The sequence below is a fragment of the Petaurus breviceps genome, unplaced genomic scaffold, assembly GCF_028583685.1.
Source record: "Petaurus breviceps papuanus isolate PSGF00001 unplaced genomic scaffold, PetGlider_PUasm1.0 90842, whole genome shotgun sequence".
NCBI classification, from domain to species: domain Eukaryota; kingdom Metazoa; phylum Chordata; class Mammalia; order Diprotodontia; family Petauridae; genus Petaurus; species Petaurus breviceps.
This window is the reverse complement of record NW_027187358.1, coordinates 12,389,175-12,408,685: the sequence shown is the minus strand read 5'-3', so window position 1 is coordinate 12,408,685 and position 19,511 is coordinate 12,389,175. Positions and strand designations below refer to the sequence as shown.

Genomic DNA, 19,511 nt, shown 5'->3' with positions numbered 1-19,511 from the left:
ATAAAGGAGGGTTCAAGTGTGGGTGACAGAAAATCTTGACACTCTGTGCTCTCAAGAAGCTCACATCTAATGGGGTAGATAACACATTGGAGAGTTCGTGTTTATGTTCACTTCATGGAAAATGGAAAAGCCAGGTATTCCTAAGCAAGGGAAGCAGAAGAGAAAATAACAAAGCTAAGGGGATCTTGGGAAGTAAGGGCAGAGCTGATTGTCTACCAAGAGGACGATGAGTTCAACAGTTAGAAGGGAGCGGGGATCTGGGAGATCTCCAAGGACCTTTGGTGTAGTATCCCGCCTATAACTGGCATTCTGCATTTGGTAAGAATTGACCTATTGAGATCAGTCTGTGGTCCACCTCAGTGACAGCAGATGTTGCTGGTCTATTTTCCTATAAATTAAGGAATTGGACCAAATGATATCTAAGGACCTCTTCTACTCTAAATTTCTGTGATTCTTCTGATATGGTGCAAAAGAAAGTTCTGAATGTTACTCTTAACCAAGAGTCAAGGGCATAAAATATAGCCCTTGCCTCCTTGCAATAATCTTTTTTCTTTATAAGAAGCCTGATTTAGAGGATGGGGAAGGTCTGTTCTTTATTAAAATATAAAGTGATATTTTTATCATTCCTGAGAGATAGGTGCTTCAGGTATTCATGTTTGCAAATAAAAGAGCAGCATTGGAGAAGTTAAATTACTTGCTCAGGGTCATGAAGCTAGTGTCAGATGCAAGTTACAAACCTAGTCTCTGCCCTCTGCAAGGTGACATCCTTGGTCCTACAGCATGCTGCCTCTTACCTCTTCTGCATTTGTAGCTCCCCTCCAGAGTACCCATTACAAGGTTCTGTATAGACTAGCATCCATAAACGCTTATCCAATGAACAATTGGATAGATGAAGTAAATGCATCTGTAGATTTGTCTCTCATGAAAGCATTCCAGGGTCAAAATGACCAGACGGAAGCATCCCTAGTTGATGATGTGGGTTCCTGGAGAGATATAGGAAGTCCCAAAGGTAGGAGAAATTTTGTCAAAACCCCCACCTTTCTCCAACCTTTCCTCTAAGAAATCAAACACCACCACCCCCCTCCCAATCTCCCTTCCCTCCCTGAAGTAACCTGATTTCAGCACAGATTTAGGCTCTTCAAAAGAGACCAAGTTGGGCCCATGACCCTTGCCTTTAATGGAGAGTGATTTCCAAACAGCAACCAAGAGTCAAATGCTGCACTACTCATGGGGTTTTGCAATGGGGAATTTGAGAGCAAGGGAACCTGGAGTGGGGGGGGGGGGCCAATGGGAAGAGGAAGGAAAGCACACAAAGGCACACGTTTATGTAAAAATCTAAAAGCCCCCACTCTTGAAATTCATGCTTTTTTTCCTTTTCCAGATCACTTACCTATCTCCCTGTCAAAGTCATCCCTTCACAAGCTTTCAGAGGACTTAGTGATGTCTTAATAATGTAAGTCGGTTCCCTTATGCAAAATGACACTCAAACTGCAATGATTGTTTCTTTTCTTTTAAAGCAGTAAGAGAAAGCATGGCTGAAAGGGGATAATTTTTGTGGGGGGAAAATGTGTTTAGGAAAGTAAACCCTGTTATTTCTATCTATATCCATATAGCTAGCATCTAGGGACCTTTGAAGGAAAGGTATGATTTTCAGGAGTCATTAAAATCCAGATAATTAACCTCGCTTCAGAGAACTGAATGCATTTTGATAAGTGATGATAAACTTCCCAAGCGGAAAAGGAGATAGATTCCAATCATAAAAACTCTTCTTCTGCAATAGAACAGCTATTCCCCCATGACACATTTTTAGATAACACCCACATCAGAGAAAATGTGTCTGGTATTTTATTGTGCATCTGAGGATAATTTTTGTATCTAAAATATAATAAGTTTATGACAAAAACACAATATTTATAGCCATATTGATGAAAGAAATTTATCAAAAGTGTAATACAGCCTGATAATGCCATGTTATCTTGTGTCCTCTCAGATCTGACCTTTCTTCCTGTGTCCCCTTTGTCTCATCACTCCAGGCCCAAGCCTCCATGCACATAAATAGGCCTTCTAGGACCAAAGTCTCCCTCTATAGCAATGGCACAGCAGATGGTTTAGAATTTTGAAAAGAGTTAAACTCCATATATTGTTCTTTTTAGGGGACCAGGAGGAAACATTGCAAACAACAGAAAGGTACAAACTGACTAGGCTAATTCAAAAGAAAAAAGACTTCTCAATTTCTGGGTCTAAGCTAGCACCTTGTTGTACTTTAATATTCACAATAATAATAAACTCCATTATGGTGAGTGATTCAAATGGCCACTGTAGGCAGAGCCTTCTTTTACTTCCCTTAATGATAGTTGCAGCAGCCCAGAATTGATCTCCAAAAGGCAGTATGTTGGATTAGTAGAGGGCAAGAGGAGGAGGCATATCCATAAAAGATGATAAACCCACATCAGCAGTCTAGATGGGAATTTCTAGTTTCCTTTGAGGTTTAATTTTAAAGTATGGAGAGACACTACAAATACATACATACATACATATATATATATATATGTGTGTGTGTGTGTGTGTGTATATATATATATATATATATCTTGAAGTTTTGCAGTACACTTTCCTCATAACAACCACTCTGTTTTGTAGATAACACAAGCATAACTACTACCATTTGACAAATGAAGAAACTGAGTTTAGAGATTAAGTGATCTGCCCAAGACCACACTTAAAAAGTGTCTAAGATGTATTCAAACCCAGGGCTTCCAGCTCTAAGTGTTAAGTCTTCCCACTATTCCAATGCCACTTATTTTTTTTTAATTTCTCCAGAATAAATGCCAACTCTTGGAAATTTAGTGCAAATTGGAAGGAGTCTGTACAGTTACTGAAGGTTTATATGGAGGTGGACAGAGTGATGTTTGCCCCCCAAAGCTGCCAGGGACATTTTGTCACCCTTTTAGTCAATTAATCAACAAGCATTTATTAAGTGTCTACTGTGTTCCAGGCACTGAGCTAGGGGCTAGGGAGACAAAGACAAAACCCTTAATTAAAAGAGCAGCCATCAGTTCAATAAACGAACCATCAAGCTGAGAATAGGCTCCATGCACATTCTGTTGCTCATAATGGACCTTATCTGGTTTTTGTCAAAGCACAAGCCTTTAACTTAGCCTTAGGAATACAATGGTATACAAAAATACAATTGCATCAATTTGCTATTTTTCCCTCTGGCTACGGATATGATCCCGCATTTGGTCTTTTAGTTGTAAGACATATCTAGACACATGCTTTGAGGCACTTTGCCAGCTGCATTGATCTCAGTATCCAAGAAAAAACCATCATCTAAATGCATATCAGAACCCCTTCTTTAGGAGACTCAGTCCCAAGTTATATCATGATTAATTTGGACAGAATTTTAACGTTCACTCATTTATAGCAGAGCAAGAAACACAATCACCTATAAAGTCAGGCTGTCGACAGCTGCAATGGAAGCTGAAAAATGTGCACTGCAACTATACCTGTATTGCAGGAATTCACTCAGCCAGGCTCCTAAAGGGAGACATTAGCACTTTATGATGCTGCGAATTTTCTGTTCTTTTTCAAAGAAAACACAGCACATTTTGGCTTCTTTTAGCCCAATTGTTACATGTCACGCACAGCTCATTCTCATGTAGACATGATCATCTGTTTTATGTTGTATTCTTTGTTTCTCCCCCCAGTGAAATCTCTCAGAGTGACTCGCTGGAAAGGATGGAAGCTAATGCCTTTGACAACCTCCTCAATTTGTCTGAAATGTAAGCGTCGGCTAACAGTTTATTGCTGTACACTGGTACCCTTGCTAGCTAGAGCGCCCACTCCATATTTGTATTCAGGCACCTGCTGCAAGATCCAAGGACTAAAAAAAAAGACTACCATAATTACTGGATTTGGGCAGGCACTAATTTCTCTCACCACAGTGGCCTAGAGGTTGCTATGGTGACAACTGCTTCTCCCTAGGTGCTGTATAAACTCTGAAACATCACAACACAAAGTTGGAAATTAAAATTGGCATGTCAGGGTCCAGGCTGCAGCTTCCATCTCTCTGTTGTGGGGAGGGGGTCCACAGGATCACAGATAACAGATTTAGAGCCGGAAGGAGTCTTAGGGACCATCGAGAACACCACCCTCACTTTATACATGAAGAAACAAAGGCATACATAGGTGTAAAATGACTTGCCCAGGGTCCCAAAGCTAGTGTCTGAAGCAAGACTAGAACTCGGGTCTTCCTAACCCCAAGCCTAAAGCCACATCTAGCAGACCATGCTGCCTTTCCTTATAGGTGTGGAGTGCAATAGACAGTGTGGAAATTTGGGCTATGGCTCACTTTCAGGTTTTCTCCCATCTTATTGTAAATATTGAACAAAATCTCCGTACTCCAAGATCAGAGATTCATATTGAAACTTGGATCAAAAGGACCTTAGAGATAATTTCATTGACCTCTCACATTTAACACTTTTGAAACCTAGGGCCCAGAGAACCTAGATCACAGAGCTAGTTAGGGGAAAAGTCAGGCTAAAAATCAAGTCCTCTGACTCCAAGGATTGTGATCTTTCTACCATGCCAGAAGTTTCTAAGTTCAACCCTTAAATAAACAGCATCTTGTCCCCACCATTTGGGGATACTGGTAAAGTCCTTTCCAGTTCTAAATCTATAATCCTTCTCTGCTAACACTTGCAAAACATGCATTTTCAAAAAAATTAATCAGATCAGTCATTCAACCAGCATTTATTAAATGCCTATATGTTTCCAGTATTTTTGTACGCACTATGAGAGTGAGTCAGTCAGTGGATAGAGTCCGACATATAGCAGGTGCTTAATAAATGCTTAGTTGGCTGGCTGACTGACTGTGAGGGACAGGGGAAAAGGATAAGTTACAATCACAAAATCATAGAATTTCAAGAGTTAGGAAACTCAATGGCCAACTATTCCAACCCATACCAGAAAGTGAATTCCTTCCACAACACAAAACACACTGAGCAAGATGCATCTAGCACCTGACTGTTATAACAAACACAGTACTAGACTTGGAGTCAGAACGATCTGAGTTTGAATTATGCCTTCAAATATGTCCTCATTATGATGCTGGATACTTAACCTCTCAGCCTCATCTGCAAAGTGGGGATAATGACAGCACCCATGTCCCAGGGTGGATGTGAAGAGCAAATGAAACATACATGTAAAATGTTCTGCAAACCCTAAAGCACCATATAAAGTGGACGTCTTAATTATACATCCTTTCCTTGAAAACTTATGGAAACTCACCCTCACCCATCTGCTTTGGGATAGCTCTAATTGTTGGGAAGTTTTCCCTGACATCTTTCCTAAATTAGTCCCTCGGAATCAACCACCCATTGTTCCTACTTCTATCAGAACAAGTCTTTCTCTCCCCTTTTGCGCATCACAGCCCTTCAAATACTTGAAGTCAGCTATCATTTTCCTCCCCTGATCCCTCTACCTCTTAAGTCACCTCTTTTCTGGGCTAAATATCCCTAGGGCTTCCAACAGGCAGCCACAGCAGCTTCCCAGGAGCTCACTCTTTATGTATTTAGGGAGTTTAGACCTTAACAGATAAGACAAGGCTACATAGATGCTGAACCATACAATATGTACAAGTGAAATAAAATTTTGTCTTATTTGGGGCCATTTGACTGAACAGAAATATTCTTACTTACACGGCCACCAATCTAGCTCAACCCTTTTTACAACTCAACTAAACTGTTCTTCCAATTGGTCTTCCTAACTTATCTCTCTACTAGCCAAACCATCCCCCCAAACAAGGGCCAAACTGATTTTCCTAAAGCTCATATCTAGCCACATGATTCTCCAATTCAACAGACTCAAAAGGGTTTTCTACTGACTCTAGAATAAAATATTACTTCATCTTTATTGCATCCTTTTAATATGCCAATTTTTCTGTCAATCAATGAAAACATTTTATAAATAAAAACATTTAATGAATCAAACATTTATTAAGCACCCACTATGTGCCAGTCACTGTCCTAAGTATACAAATATGAACAAAGAAAGACAGTCCCTGCCCTCAAGGAGTTTACAATCTAATGGGGGAAGACAAACATAAAAGAAAGCTAAAAAGGAGTGAGGAAAGAGCAAAATAAGGTCTGGGGAGGGATGATGGTAAAGAAGTCATTTCAAGAAGCCCCAAAGTGGTACAGCCAGGTGAGAAACATGTCTCATAATGCACATATTTGTTAGTACAGTAGTATACATGTATATATATATGTATACACACATATAATTTATAAATAAGTAAATGCACACACATTAGGGATGCATGTGCCAATTTTTTTAATTGCAGTGTGTGTGATCAGAAAAGCTTGAAGACAATACTCTAGAAGACAGTCTAAGCTCAGGTATTCAAGAAATAGTAGAAGGGTCATCAACAATGAGATCACTTGAGTCCTGTAGAAGGTCAAGGTCAGACTAATTTGGTTGATGGGGAAACATAACAAACATTAGAAAGCCTTCTGTCAATGGTCACAACTTATTATGCAATAGAGGCTCCATGCCAGAGAGCAACCTTATAAATGTAATCATTGTGGGAGGACCTCCGGTAAAGGTTCAACCCTTATTCAACATCAGAGGATTCACACTGATGAGAAGCCTTAGAAATGTAATGATCATATGTGAAAGAAGGCAGAGAGAAGCAGAAAAGCCTTATCTGGTGACTTTGACCACTTTTCATGGGGCAGAGCCACTTTGGGAACACCTGCCCAACATCGGAATAATAATCCTAACATCCTACAGTACATGCAGAATCCCTTTATACTTTCTAAGGCACTTTTTTACACAGACATTATAAGGAAAATCATTAGCGTTTTTATAGTTCTTTAAGATTTTCAAAGTGCTTTCTATATATTAGGGCTCTACAAATCTGATCTCATTTGATCTCACAATGCCATGTTTTGTTGTTCAGTTGTTTCAGTCCTGTTCAACTCTTCATGACCCCATTTGGGGTTTTCTTGGCAAAGATCCTGGAGAGGTTTGCCATTTCCTTCTTCAGTTAATTTTACAGATGAGGAAATTGAGGTAAACTGGGTTAAGTGACTTGCCCAGGATCACACTGCTAAGGCCAGATTTTAACTCAGAAAGATGAATCTTCTTTACTACAGGCCCAACACCTAAATGACCCAGTGAGACAGCTGCTATTATTATCCTCATTTTACAGATAAGGAAACTGAGGCAAAAGTTATTTGCCCATGGTCTTAGAGATATTAAGTTTCTCAGGCTAAATTTAGACTTCCTGACTCCAGGTCCAGCATGCTATCCACTGAACCACCTATCTGCCTATGTAAGGCACGTACTCCAATGTTGGCAGTTGAATTCAAAATCAGGTTTTCCTGACTCCAAGTCCATTATGTCACAGCTGCCTTTGGCTCTTATGACAACTCTCTGAGATAGTAATGACAGTGAGGATCATCTATAGAAAGCATGGGTAGGACTTTACCCAGAGTGACAAAGCTAGTTAATTGCCAAGTCACAACTAGTTGCCCAGGCTTCTAGGATATCACCCAGACATTCTCAAACTTTTTGATCTCAGGACCCCTTTACATTCTTAAAAATTATTGAGGAATCTTCTATCATCACCACCAAGAGCTCTTGTTTATGTGGGATATAACTATGGATATTTACTGGACTAGAAATTAAAATGTCTTAGTATTATTATAAAAATAGTTTTTACTTTATGGAACCCCTGGAAGAATCTTGGGGTCTCCCAGAGGTCCCTAACCTTTGAGAACTACTGCTATAGCAGATACAGTGTTCCATATAAATTTCTTGAAGTTTAAGTCATACCACATTGGAAGCATAATGCCTTGAAAAAGAAAATGGCTAACATGTGGGTCTCTCCAGTGCTCACTGAATTTCCCATAACCCTCAGTACACAGACCCTATACAACATATATAACACTTGCTCAGTTACAGAGCCCTGGAATTGCCCCCAATCTTAACTAATCCCTGTTGTCCTTTGGGCTGGAACTGTTTCCCACAAAATAAATATCCTGCTGAAATTTTGGGCAACAGCTCCTTCCACAGCAGAGCAAAGCATAGGAAATTCCACCTGCCTTGTAAAGAAAATGGGATGAGAGTTTACTGGAAATGTGCTAATTGATGTCTTTTGCCATCCCCATAACCTCAGTACTTCCTCTCAAACATGTGAAAAAATGCTAGATTGGTCCCTGCCCTTTTCAGCCAGCTGCCTTGGGTATTCTAGAGTCTCAGGTATTCACAAGCACATGTGTCTATTAGATAACTACACATTTTTCCTCTCTCTTCACAGATTGATTCAGAATACCAAAAATCTGGTGTACATTGGGCCTGGAGCATTTACAAACCTTCCACGGTTAAAATACCTGTAAGGAATTCTCATTTTCTCAAAAGTAGGACTTTTTTGCTTTTCAATAAAGATTAAATCATTTAAAAAGTTGAAAGGGAACTATTTCATAGTTATAATAATGCACTTAGCATTGCTTGTAAATTTGGCCTCATTTATAGGCTCATAGTCATAGGAGGTTGGCACTGGAAAAGATCTGATAGATTATCAGTCTCATTCCCATTTAAAAAGTAAAGAAAATGAGGCCAAAGAATTTAAATGATTTACCAAAAAGTCACACAGCTAGTAAGTGGCAGAACCAAAGTGACCAGAAGTTAGGCCATCTGACTCCCAATTTAATCCTTTCTCTATTACCCTATAACATTAGACAGGTGTACTGTGAGTTGTTCATAGGTCTGGTCCTGAAAAGCTGGGTGTCATTTCAAGCCCATCTTTAATTCATGAGGGGAGCCAGCTACGTAAAAAGAACAGCATTTATAGAAGACCCACTATGTACTAAACCCTTTTACAAAGATGATGTCATTTGATCCTCACAACTATGTGAGCTAGATGATGTTATTGGCCCCCATTTTACAGCTGAAGAAAAGGAGTAAAAAAGTGCTATACTTAATCTTTTGATTTAGGAGAAGCCTTTTGCTATATGGAGAATTGCTCCCTATCTCTTTTTTGTTATGTTCAGTTTTTTAATACTAGATTTTCTTTATTTCAATTCAGTAAGCATTTACTGAGTGTCTGCTATGTGTCAGGCACTGTACTAAATACTGGGGATACAAAGGCAAAAATTAAATAGTCCTTGCCCTCAAGGAGCTTACTCTTTACTCAAGAGATGCAGTAGGTATACAAGTAGGTTAATACAAATCATATGTATACAAAATGTAAAACAAAATAACTGGGGGTTTAGGGAGATGGTAAGAGCTGTTAGTGAACAGATAGGGAAATCAGGAAAGGCACTGGAGCTGTGCTTTAAAAGAAAATAGAGATTCTACAAAGGAACATGAATGCCTATGGCTCCTGGCACACAGTAGGCACTGAATAAATGCTTGCTGATTGATTAGGGAGCACATTCTAAATGTGGAGGACCACTAGAGCAAAGGTATGGGGGCAGAAGAAGAAATAAACGGTAGGACTCCTTTAGAACATTGTGTTGGGGGTGGCCAGGTGGCTCAGCGAGTAAGAGCACCAACTCCAGTGTCGGGATGACCTGGGGATTAAATCTGGGCTCAGATACTCAGCACCACACCCAGAAATAACTGGCCGTGTAACCTTGAGCAAGTTACTTAACCCCGATTGCTTTAAAAAAAAAAAAAGAAGAAGAACATTGTGTTGTGTCCAGCTTGGGTGTATCAGGGCTAGGCCTCGAGTCTTGTCTCTGAAAGCTTCATCCTAGGAGGTTCCAAGTGTGGATCTGAAGGAAAGTAGCTGCAGATACAGAAGGATTTCTTATCCCTTTCCCCATTGGATCTCATGAAAATGACAGGCCAAAATTACCAGGGTGTTCAAGAGCTTCTCTACATGCAAACTCTCACAGGTCCATCAGGTTGCAGCAAAACCCAATTTTGTATGATGAGAGTATTTTAGCCACATTGCCCACTGACATGGGAGGATTAGAAGGGGCTGTTTATATATATCGACACAGAGTCAGCATCTAGTGCAGAAAGTTCCTGTAAGTATTTCCAATGCAGACCCACTTATCAATGAAAACAGATATGGACCTGTCAAAGAATAAGGAGTGCACCCTCTCTGCAGCCCCCACAAGCTCTGCTACACTGGCCACACACTCCAGGACCACAAACCAATCTGGATCCCAGCAAGCCGGATTAGTGATGTGTAATAAATACAGATGGTATTTACAAACAAAAAAACTAAAACTAAAAAGCAAAACAAAACAACAACAAAAAAAAAGAACATTGTGTTGTTCGTTCAGTCCTTTCAGCCCTGTCCAATGCTTCATAACTCTCTTTGGGGTTTTCTTGGCAAAGATACTGGAGGGGTTTACCATTTTCTTCTCCAATTCATTTAACAGATGAGGAAATGGAAACAAACAGGGATAAGTGACTTGCCCAGGGTCACACAGCTAGTAAGTGTCTGAGACAAGATTTAAACTCACAAAGATGATTCTGCCTTGCTCCCTGCTTGGCACTCTAGCCACTGCATCACTTAGCTTCACTTAAAGTATACAAGAGCATTCTCAATCATAGGTAAGATTTCACTCATTCAGCAAACATTTATTAAGTACCTGCTCTATACTTTGCACTGTGCTCGGGCCTGAGGTACAAATTCAAAAACAAAATCATCCCTGCCCAAAAGGAAATTATATTCCACTGGGGAAACACACCTACACAGAAAAGTAAATACAAGATATACCCAAGTAATGTATGTAAGGAAGAGAGGAGTAATAACTAGGGGCATCAGAGAAAGTCTCATTCATGAGACCAGATGAGCTTGGCTTTGAAGGGAACAGGGATTACAATATTTGGAGATGAGGAGGAAAGGAATTTTAGACATAGAAGACTGAAAATGAAGGAGGACAGTATCATAAAGCTAGGTGGGGACATTCTGGCTAAACATAAATGCAAATTATGTAGAAGACCTATAAAATTATAGCTGACCACAAGCTCAGTGTGAGTTAAAACCAGCCATAGTACTCATCCTGCTGGGTGAGTTAGGGAGGGAAAAAGGTAATCTCTCAGCTATACACTGCACCAGGCAAAGCCTTATTTGAATATTATGCAGAGTCATCACAATGACTGTTATTCATAATAATAGTTTTTATGTGGCATGTGACAGTTTATATTCTGCTTCCCTCTGAGGTAGGCAGGGCAAATATTATTAAACATCCATTTTATAGATGAAGAAACTAAGGTTCAAGGCTACCCAAGGTCAGATGGCTAGTAAATGGAAAATCTGGGATTAGACTCCATTTCTGTAATGTCTGTCTGAACTTTAACTTCTCTCAAACTCTCTGGTGCTTTTAAACTCAGAGTGTCTGCATAACCAAAAATAGTATCAAAGTCAATTTCCATAATCTGGTTTCCTCTTTTACTTCATGTGAAGTTGAGTCTTTTGTGGGTTTTGTTTTCATTTTCTCACGTTAATGCCTTAATCCCCCACCGCCTTCACCTTTCTCTTACAGGAGCATCTGCAACACAGGCATACAAAAGCTCCCAGATGTTACAAGGATTTTCTCAGTTGAATTTAATTTTATTTTGTAAGTACTAAGCTAATTGCTATGCATAACAGTTTCACATTTGTCACCAAAATTTGGAAAGTAAATATTTCTCATTTCTTTCCTCAAGGGAAATTTGTGATAACTTACACATAACCACCATCCCAGGAAATGCTTTTCAAGGAATGAATAACGAATCTGCTACACTGTAAGTAAACTCTAAGACCCAGTGCCTCTTGGGTAACCATAAGTAGTTTTCTCACCTCCAGTTCAAGGGTTTTCACTGGTTGTGTGTAAGATGAAAGAGTTCAGAGTCTGAGTCTGAGATCAGAAGAGGTCTTTATTCTTTCTCATGAGAAAGGCACTTCCCCTTTCGCTCAAATGGCATCTGCCAGGGAGAGTGCCACATGTGGAAGCTCGTGGGCTTCTCTTGTCCTGATCCTATCTCCACCTCTAACACCTGTCCTACCTCACCATTGGCTGGTGAGGCAAACTCACAATCTTTCTAATTGATGCAAAGCAGTTTCAATCCTTCATTATGTAATTTTCTTTCACCAAATTTGGAAGTCCCCAATCAGAAGTGGACTAGTATGGTTTTCTTTCAAATTTCTTCATTTCTGGGAAATCATGAGTTACTAACAAGACCAAACTGTTTTACAAAGTATGGAGAAGAGATAGGAATGTTAACAGGGAGTTAAAAGAAATGAGGAAATTTCACTACAAGTCATCTCTCACAGTTGGAAGGTTTTTCTTTCTTAACTAAAATTCACACTCACTATTAATATTGTGCTGTACATGGAGTTAAGAGCAAAGAATGAGGAAAATGATCTGTTCAAATTGTGTATGTGGCAAATGATCCCAAGGTAATGGGTTTGTTTGGGGTGAATTTTAGTCAAAGGAGTGTTAGGATAACAGATCTGGCTAATTAACTCTTTTTTTTCTGTTGCATTGGTGACATGTTTAGGCACTGAATAGACAGAGCTTCAACCTTTTGTATTCACATTTAACTAGAATAGAGATGAGGAAACTAAGGCCAGTAGGGGTTAAGTGATTTACCCAAGATCACTCAGATAGTAATTAAACTCAGATCTTCCTGACATCAAGTCCACCATTTTATGAACTATGCCACCTTGATAGTATATTATTATTATTATAACTCATCTGCAAAATCATAGATGGGTTGCTATCTATATCAGTGAAAGGAATTATAGCACCTAGAATTTCTTCACACTGAAAAAAAAATCACCTATTATTCTCTTATTCTTTGAATACTATTTTTACCTCAATTCTGTCAGTCTTAAGTTCCATTTCTTTCATGAGTCTCTCAAATGGTTCTCCTACCTATCTGACCACTTTTCTCAGTCTCCTTTGCGGGATCAATCATCATTCATATACCTACTAAACAAAAGCATCTCCAAACCTCTGTCCTAGGCCTTCTTCTCCTCTCCCTCTACTTCTTTGGTGATCTCATGCACTCCCAAGAGTTCAATAATGATCTCTTTGCAAATAGATCTCTAAATCTATAATATCCATTTCTTATCTATACCCTGAACTCCAATCTTGTATCACAAACTTCTTGTTGGTCATCTCTACCCAGATGTTCTATAGGTATCTTGAACTCAATATGTCCAAAACAGAACTCATATTTTCCCTCAAACCTATCATTCTTCCAAACTTCATTATTTCTCTTGAATTCAGTACCATTCTCAGTTTCCTAATTTTGTAGTCATCTTTGAAATTTCCTTTTCCCAAATCTCCCAGATCCAATTAGCTGACAAATCTTACTGATTCAACAATCTTCACATACCAGACTTTTATTCCCTTTTCTCCTTTCATACAGGCACTATTACTCTGGCCTAAAGTATCACTTTTGATTAGAGAAATGCAAATTAAAACAACTCTGAGGTACCACCTCACACCTGTGAGATTGGCTAATAAGACAAAAAAGGAAAATGATAAATGTTGGAAAGGATGTAGGAAAATTGGGACACTAATGCACTGTTGGTGGCATTGTTTAGGCCCTTTCACCTCTCATCAGGATTTTGCAATAGCCTCCTGATGATCTCCCTGCTTTCAGTCTCTCCACTTCTCCAGCCCATTTTCCACAGATGTGACAAAATGATATTCCTAAAACATACATCTGACCATCATATTCCTATTCCCACTCCCCAATCAAATGTCTACAACAGCTCCTTGTTGTGTTGAAGATAAAATTCAAAATCCTCAATCTGGCATTTAAGGCCCTCTACAATCAGACATCCCACTCCATTTACAATCGTATTTCACATTATTTCCCATCACACACTCTCCACTCCAAGTCAGAATGGACTTCTAGGTGTCCCCAGGTCACACCATTCTATCTGCCACCTCTGGGTCTTTGAACAAGTAGACCTGCATGTGTTGAATGCACTTCACCTCCCAGAATTCTGAGCTTCCTTAAAGACACAGCTCAGGTGCCACCACCTACAAAAGGCCTTTATTGACTCCCTCAGCTGATAATATTCTCTCCCCTTGATATGACTTTACATTAGGCAGCATGGTGTGATGGTCACTGAGGCGTCCCAGGAATAAGGGTAACCTAGGCTTTAGTTCTACTGCTGACACTCACTAGCACGTTGACTCTAGCCACATGCTCCAGGCAACTGGCTAAGACCATAAGCTGCGGAACAGTCATGGCTCTCCATTGGTGGAAGAGTTTCCTCACCAGGAACTATTTATGCTGATGAAATCAGAGATCCATGATTTTCTAATGTGTAGTTATCCACTGAGGTGCAGTGGATAGACTGCCAGACCTAGAGTAAGGAAGAATTGCGTTCAAATCTGGCCTCAGACACTTACTGCCTATGTGACCCTGGGCAAGTCACTTAAACCCATTTGCCTCAGTTTCCTCCTCTGTAAAATGAGGTAGAGAAGGAAATGGAAAACCACTATAAGTATCTTTGGCAAGAAAACCCGAGAAGGGGTCACAAAGAGTCACACATAACTAAAACAATTTAACAACAACAAAATATATTTTATACATATATATATATATACACATAGGTATACTATATTTACTCATGTGCACATGAATAAACATATAGAATGCAAGCTTCTTGAGGGCAAGCATTGTTTTGTTTTGCTTTGTTTTATATCCCTAGCATCTAGCACAGTGCCTTTAACATAAGAGGCATAGGATCAATGATAGATAGAAAAAGATAGATGATAGAGCATTTATTAAGTACTTATATATTGTATATAAGTATGCTTATATGTATGTATATGTATATGTATATATGTATGCCAGGTCAGGTGAGAATGCAATTACAAGCAAGCAAGACAGTATCTGTCTTAAAATATCCTACATTCTGATGGGAAAAACAACACAGAAAGAGGAGCTGGAAACAGGTGGGGGAAGAAGGAGGATGTGCCTTGGCATGGAGTAGAAATGGCTGGGGGACCCAAAGGCAAAGTCCAAGGTTGCAGTGCTGGGGAGATGGGGATGATGCTCTGGAACATGAGGTGCATGGTAAGAAGATAGTCAAGAAGTGAAACAGAAGGGTGATTCTGGGCAATGCAAGGTGAATGCTTTCCTATCAGTGGGAAGATGTGGTGTCTTCTCCCTAAGAGACCTCTTAAAATAGGAGAAATTGACTCAGATGCATGCAACTGAAATGATTTAGAACAATCCTAATCGGACTAGGATAAAAGGACCTATCAGTAGAAAAGATAGGCAGCTTCCCACCTAAGGATTATGTGATTCTAACACACTTGGGCAGAGCTAGTAGCAGGAATAGACACATTGGATTACTTCCTAGGGGCAATGTGTAGGGAGGACACAAGAGTCACTTTTTTACTCTTTTTTAAAATTCAATCATTCATTCATAGTATTTTTATTTTTTCCCAATTACATGTCAAGACAAATTTTAGCATTCATTTTTACAAGATTTTGGGTTCCAAATCCGAATTTTTCTCCTTCCCTCCCTCCCTTCCCCTCTTCCTAAAATGGTAGGCAATTTGATATAAATTATACATGTGCTATCATATAAAACACATTTCCATATTAATCACAGTTGTGAAGAAGAAATCACAGTGGAAAGTGGAAAGAAGAAACAGATTAAAAGAAAAACATGAAAAAGAATAAAATAAGTGAAAAAAAGTGTGCTTTGATCTTCATTCAGAGTCCATCAGTTCTTTATCTGGAGATAGACAGCATTTTCCCTCATGAGTCCTTTGTACTTGTCTGGGATCATTGTGGTGCTGAGAAGAGCTAATTCATTCATAGTTGACCATCACACAATGTTGCTTATAACTGTATACAATGTTTTCCTGGTTCTGATCATTTTACTTTGTATCAATTCATACAAGTCTTTCCAGAAATCTGCCTGTCCATCATTTCTTATGGAACAGTAGTATTTCATTACATTCATATATCACAGCTTGTTCAGCCATTCCTCAATTGATGGACATCCCATCAGTTGACAATATTTTGCCACCACAAAAAGGGCTGCTATAAATATTTTTGCATGTGTAGGTCCTTTTTCCTTTTTTATTATCTCTGGGATCCAGACCTAGTAATGGTATTGCTGGGTCAGAGGATATGCACATTTTTATAACCCTTTGGGCATAGTTCCAAACTGCTCTCTGGCATAGTTGGATCAGTTCATGATTCCACCAACAATGCATTAGAGTCCATTGCAATTTTCCCACATCCTCTCCAACATTGATCATTTTTTGTCACATTAGCCAATCTGATAGGTGTGAGGTGGTGCCTCAGTTGTTTTAATTTGTATTTCCCTAATCAAAAATAGATTAGAGAAATGCAAATCAAAACAACTCTTAGGTACCACATCTCATCTGTCAGATTTGCTAATATGACAAAACAGGAAAATGATAAAAGCTGGAGAAGATGTGGGAAAATTAGAACACTAATGCATTGTTGGTAGAATTGTGAACTGATCCAACTACTCTGGAAAGCAATTTGGAATTATGCCAAAGGGCTATAAAAATGCACATACCTTTGACCCAGTAATATCACTTCTAGGGCTGTATCCCAAAGAGATCATACAAATGGGAAAAGAACTAATATGTACAAAAATGTATATAGCTCTTTTTGTGGTAGCAAAGAAATCAGTGGGATACCCATCAATTGGGGAATAGCTAAACAAGTTATAGTATATGAATGTAATGGAATGCTATTGTGCTATAAGAAATGAGGAGTAGATGGACTTCATAATAACTTGGAAAGACTTATATGAACTGATGCTGAGTGAGAGGAGCAGAACCAGGAGAACATTGTACACAATTACAGACACATCATACCTGTGGTGACTGACTTTGATAAACTGGGCTCTTCTTAATAATGTAAGATTCTAAGACAACTTCAAAAGACTCATGATGGAAAAGGCTATCTACATCCAAAGAAAGAATTATGGAGTCTAAATGCAAACTGAAGCAAACTATTTGCTCTCTCTCTTTTTTGTTTTGTTATGTTTTGTTTTTTCTCTCTTGTGTTTCATTCCATTGGTTATAATTCTTCTTTACAACTTGACTACTGTGAAAATATGTTTAATATGTAGGTATATGTAGAATCTATATCAGATTGGATGCCATCTTGAGTGGGGATAAGGGAGGAAGGGAGGAGGAGAAAATATGGAACTCAAAAACTTGTGGAACTGAATGTTGTAAACTAAAAATAAATAAATTTAAAAGGGAAAAAAGTGATTTAGAGCATTTCTTCAAATGCCTATAGATATCTTTGATTTCTTTAGCTGAAAACTGCCTGTTCATATCCTTTGACCATTCATCAATTTGGGAAAACAAGGGTCACTTTTAAATATTACTTTTCAGGAGTGAACATGTTTTTAATGCTAGAATTAATTATATTCACCATGGAGCATACTTTTGTTTTGTTTTTATAATAAGTCAAGTTGCATGCATTACAATGAACAGTTAAGACAGGGAACTTGTGGGGGTAGGAATTTTCAAGCCCAGTCTAGAACGCATGATGCCGTTTACCAGCTCTGCAGTGAAGATCAATAAAATAAATACTTATTGTCTATTAGATGTATATTGTATTGAGTAAACACAGAAGTCTAGGATATAGAACCCTTCCAAAGAGTTGACAACCGAAATGAGGAATCAATACTTATAAAGCTTCTTGAGAAAGAGATAGCATGGTACAGTAGAGAGAATACAGACTCTAGAGTTGAAGAAGCTAGGTTCAAATCCTGCTTCTGGAAACCTACTTCTTGTATTACCACAATCAAGCTACTTAACCTTCCTGGGCCAGTTTCTTCAGCTATAAAGTGAAAGTGGGGGTGGGAGGAGTCTAAATGTTTTATAAGGTTCCCTTTAGTTCTAGATCTATGATTCTATGAGAATCAGGATTGCACCATATTCATCATAATATATATCTTAAGACCCAGCAAAGTGTTAGGAGGAACTCAGTAAATGTTTTTAAGTGAGTGAATGAATACATGAAATAAGTGGAAAGTCATACAAGATAGTATATAACCTAGGGTGAGATTATATCATGAAAACAACAAGGACTACAAGGCTTCAGTGAAAGGAGAGATAAGAATAATCAAGGACCACTTCCTGGAGATGAGGCTTAAAATCATGGAATCCTAGCAGCTCAGGACTGGGAGAAACCTTAGAGATCATATAGTCCTTCTCCTCATTTTATGGATAAGGAAACTGAAACTCAGGGAAGTTGAATGGCAGTAATGACCATGGCATGTGAAGGAGATATTTGGGGAGAATGGAAAGAGAGAAATAATGAGAAACAGGCAGATTGGGACCAGATTACACAGGGCATTAAATACCAAGACAAGGATTTTAAATGAATGACTGTGGCTAAAGGCTAACAGAGGGAGGGGCTTCTATTACATTGGTCCTTCATTGTTTAATATTTCAATGTTTCCAATGGATCTGTGATCTCCCTGACATGGGAACACCCTCTATGGTACAGACTGAAACTATTCACAACTTCTCTTTCTGAGTGACTCTTATCTGTCTATATCCCTCCCATAAATCTTCAATAGTGAGTCTGCCAAACCATGCTATCAAACAGCCTTCTTTTTTTTTGTGGGGGGAGGGAGGAAGGCAGGGCAATTGGGGTTAAGCGACTTGCCCAAGGTCACACAGCTAGTAAGTGTGATCAAGTGTCTGAGGCTGGAGTTGAACTCATGTCCTCCTGACTCCAGGGCCGGTGTTCTATTTTCTGCACCACCTTGCTGCCCCTAACAGCCTTCTTTTGATCTCTTGACATTGTGAGACTACCAATGGACCACATGAGTTATTATCTCTTAATCTTGCTCTCTTATTAGCCTACCTCCTTTTTCAATCATACATTTCTTTAATAATTCTTTCTACACTGCTTCTCTTGTATAATTCTTCATTGTTTAATGCCCACCATGTGTCTCTCCATTGCCCTTTGGGTGACTTGTAACTTTCATTCTTTGTAGGCTGTAGTATTACATATTGTCCCATGACAAGGCATTACTGGGAAAAAAGATGTCCAAAATATGGGCCTTTGTTTTATAAAAAATTTGGGGGCCATTAAGAATACAATTCCCCAAATGCAGTGTAACCCAGTCTATTCAATTCTGGGCCCAGTTCTCTATCCATCTGCAGTGTATTCCAAGAAAAATGTATTAATAACAATAAAATTATAATAGCTAGTATTTAAATAGTGCTTTAAGGTATATAAAACACTTTATTATATTATCTCATCATATCCTTTTAACAATTTCCATTAGACAAATGAGGAAACTGAGGCCAACAAAGACTAAGTGATTTGCCCACTGCTAGTTAGCTTCTGAGGCCAGATTTAAACTTAGGTCTTCCCGGATCAGCTAGGTGGTGCAGTGAATAGAGCATGGGCCCTGGAGTCAGGAGGACATGAGTTCAAATCTGGACTTAGATATCTAACATTTACTAGCTGTGTGACCTTGGGCAAGTCACTTAACCCCAATTGCACTACCT

The 19,511-nt window shown here is 39.0% G+C and overlaps 1 protein-coding gene and 1 long non-coding RNA gene across 2 annotated transcripts in view; one reads left to right on the top strand and one right to left on the bottom strand.

Moving 5' to 3' along the window:
- Window positions 1–19,511, top strand: part of LHCGR (luteinizing hormone/choriogonadotropin receptor) — an 89,074-nt gene that overhangs the window by 31,366 nt on the left and 38,197 nt on the right. Inside the window, exons 2-6 of the mRNA XM_069071795.1 lie at window positions 1,382–1,453; window positions 3,708–3,782; window positions 8,324–8,398; window positions 11,511–11,585; window positions 11,674–11,751. Coding sequence (XP_068927896.1) covers window positions 1,382–1,453; window positions 3,708–3,782; window positions 8,324–8,398; window positions 11,511–11,585; window positions 11,674–11,751 — 375 coding nt within the window. The remainder of the gene's footprint in view (window positions 1–1,381; window positions 1,454–3,707; window positions 3,783–8,323; window positions 8,399–11,510; window positions 11,586–11,673; window positions 11,752–19,511) is intronic.
- Window positions 1–19,511, bottom strand: part of LOC138148933 (uncharacterized) — a 119,879-nt gene that overhangs the window by 81,474 nt on the left and 18,894 nt on the right. The gene's annotated exons all lie outside the window — the stretch shown is intronic.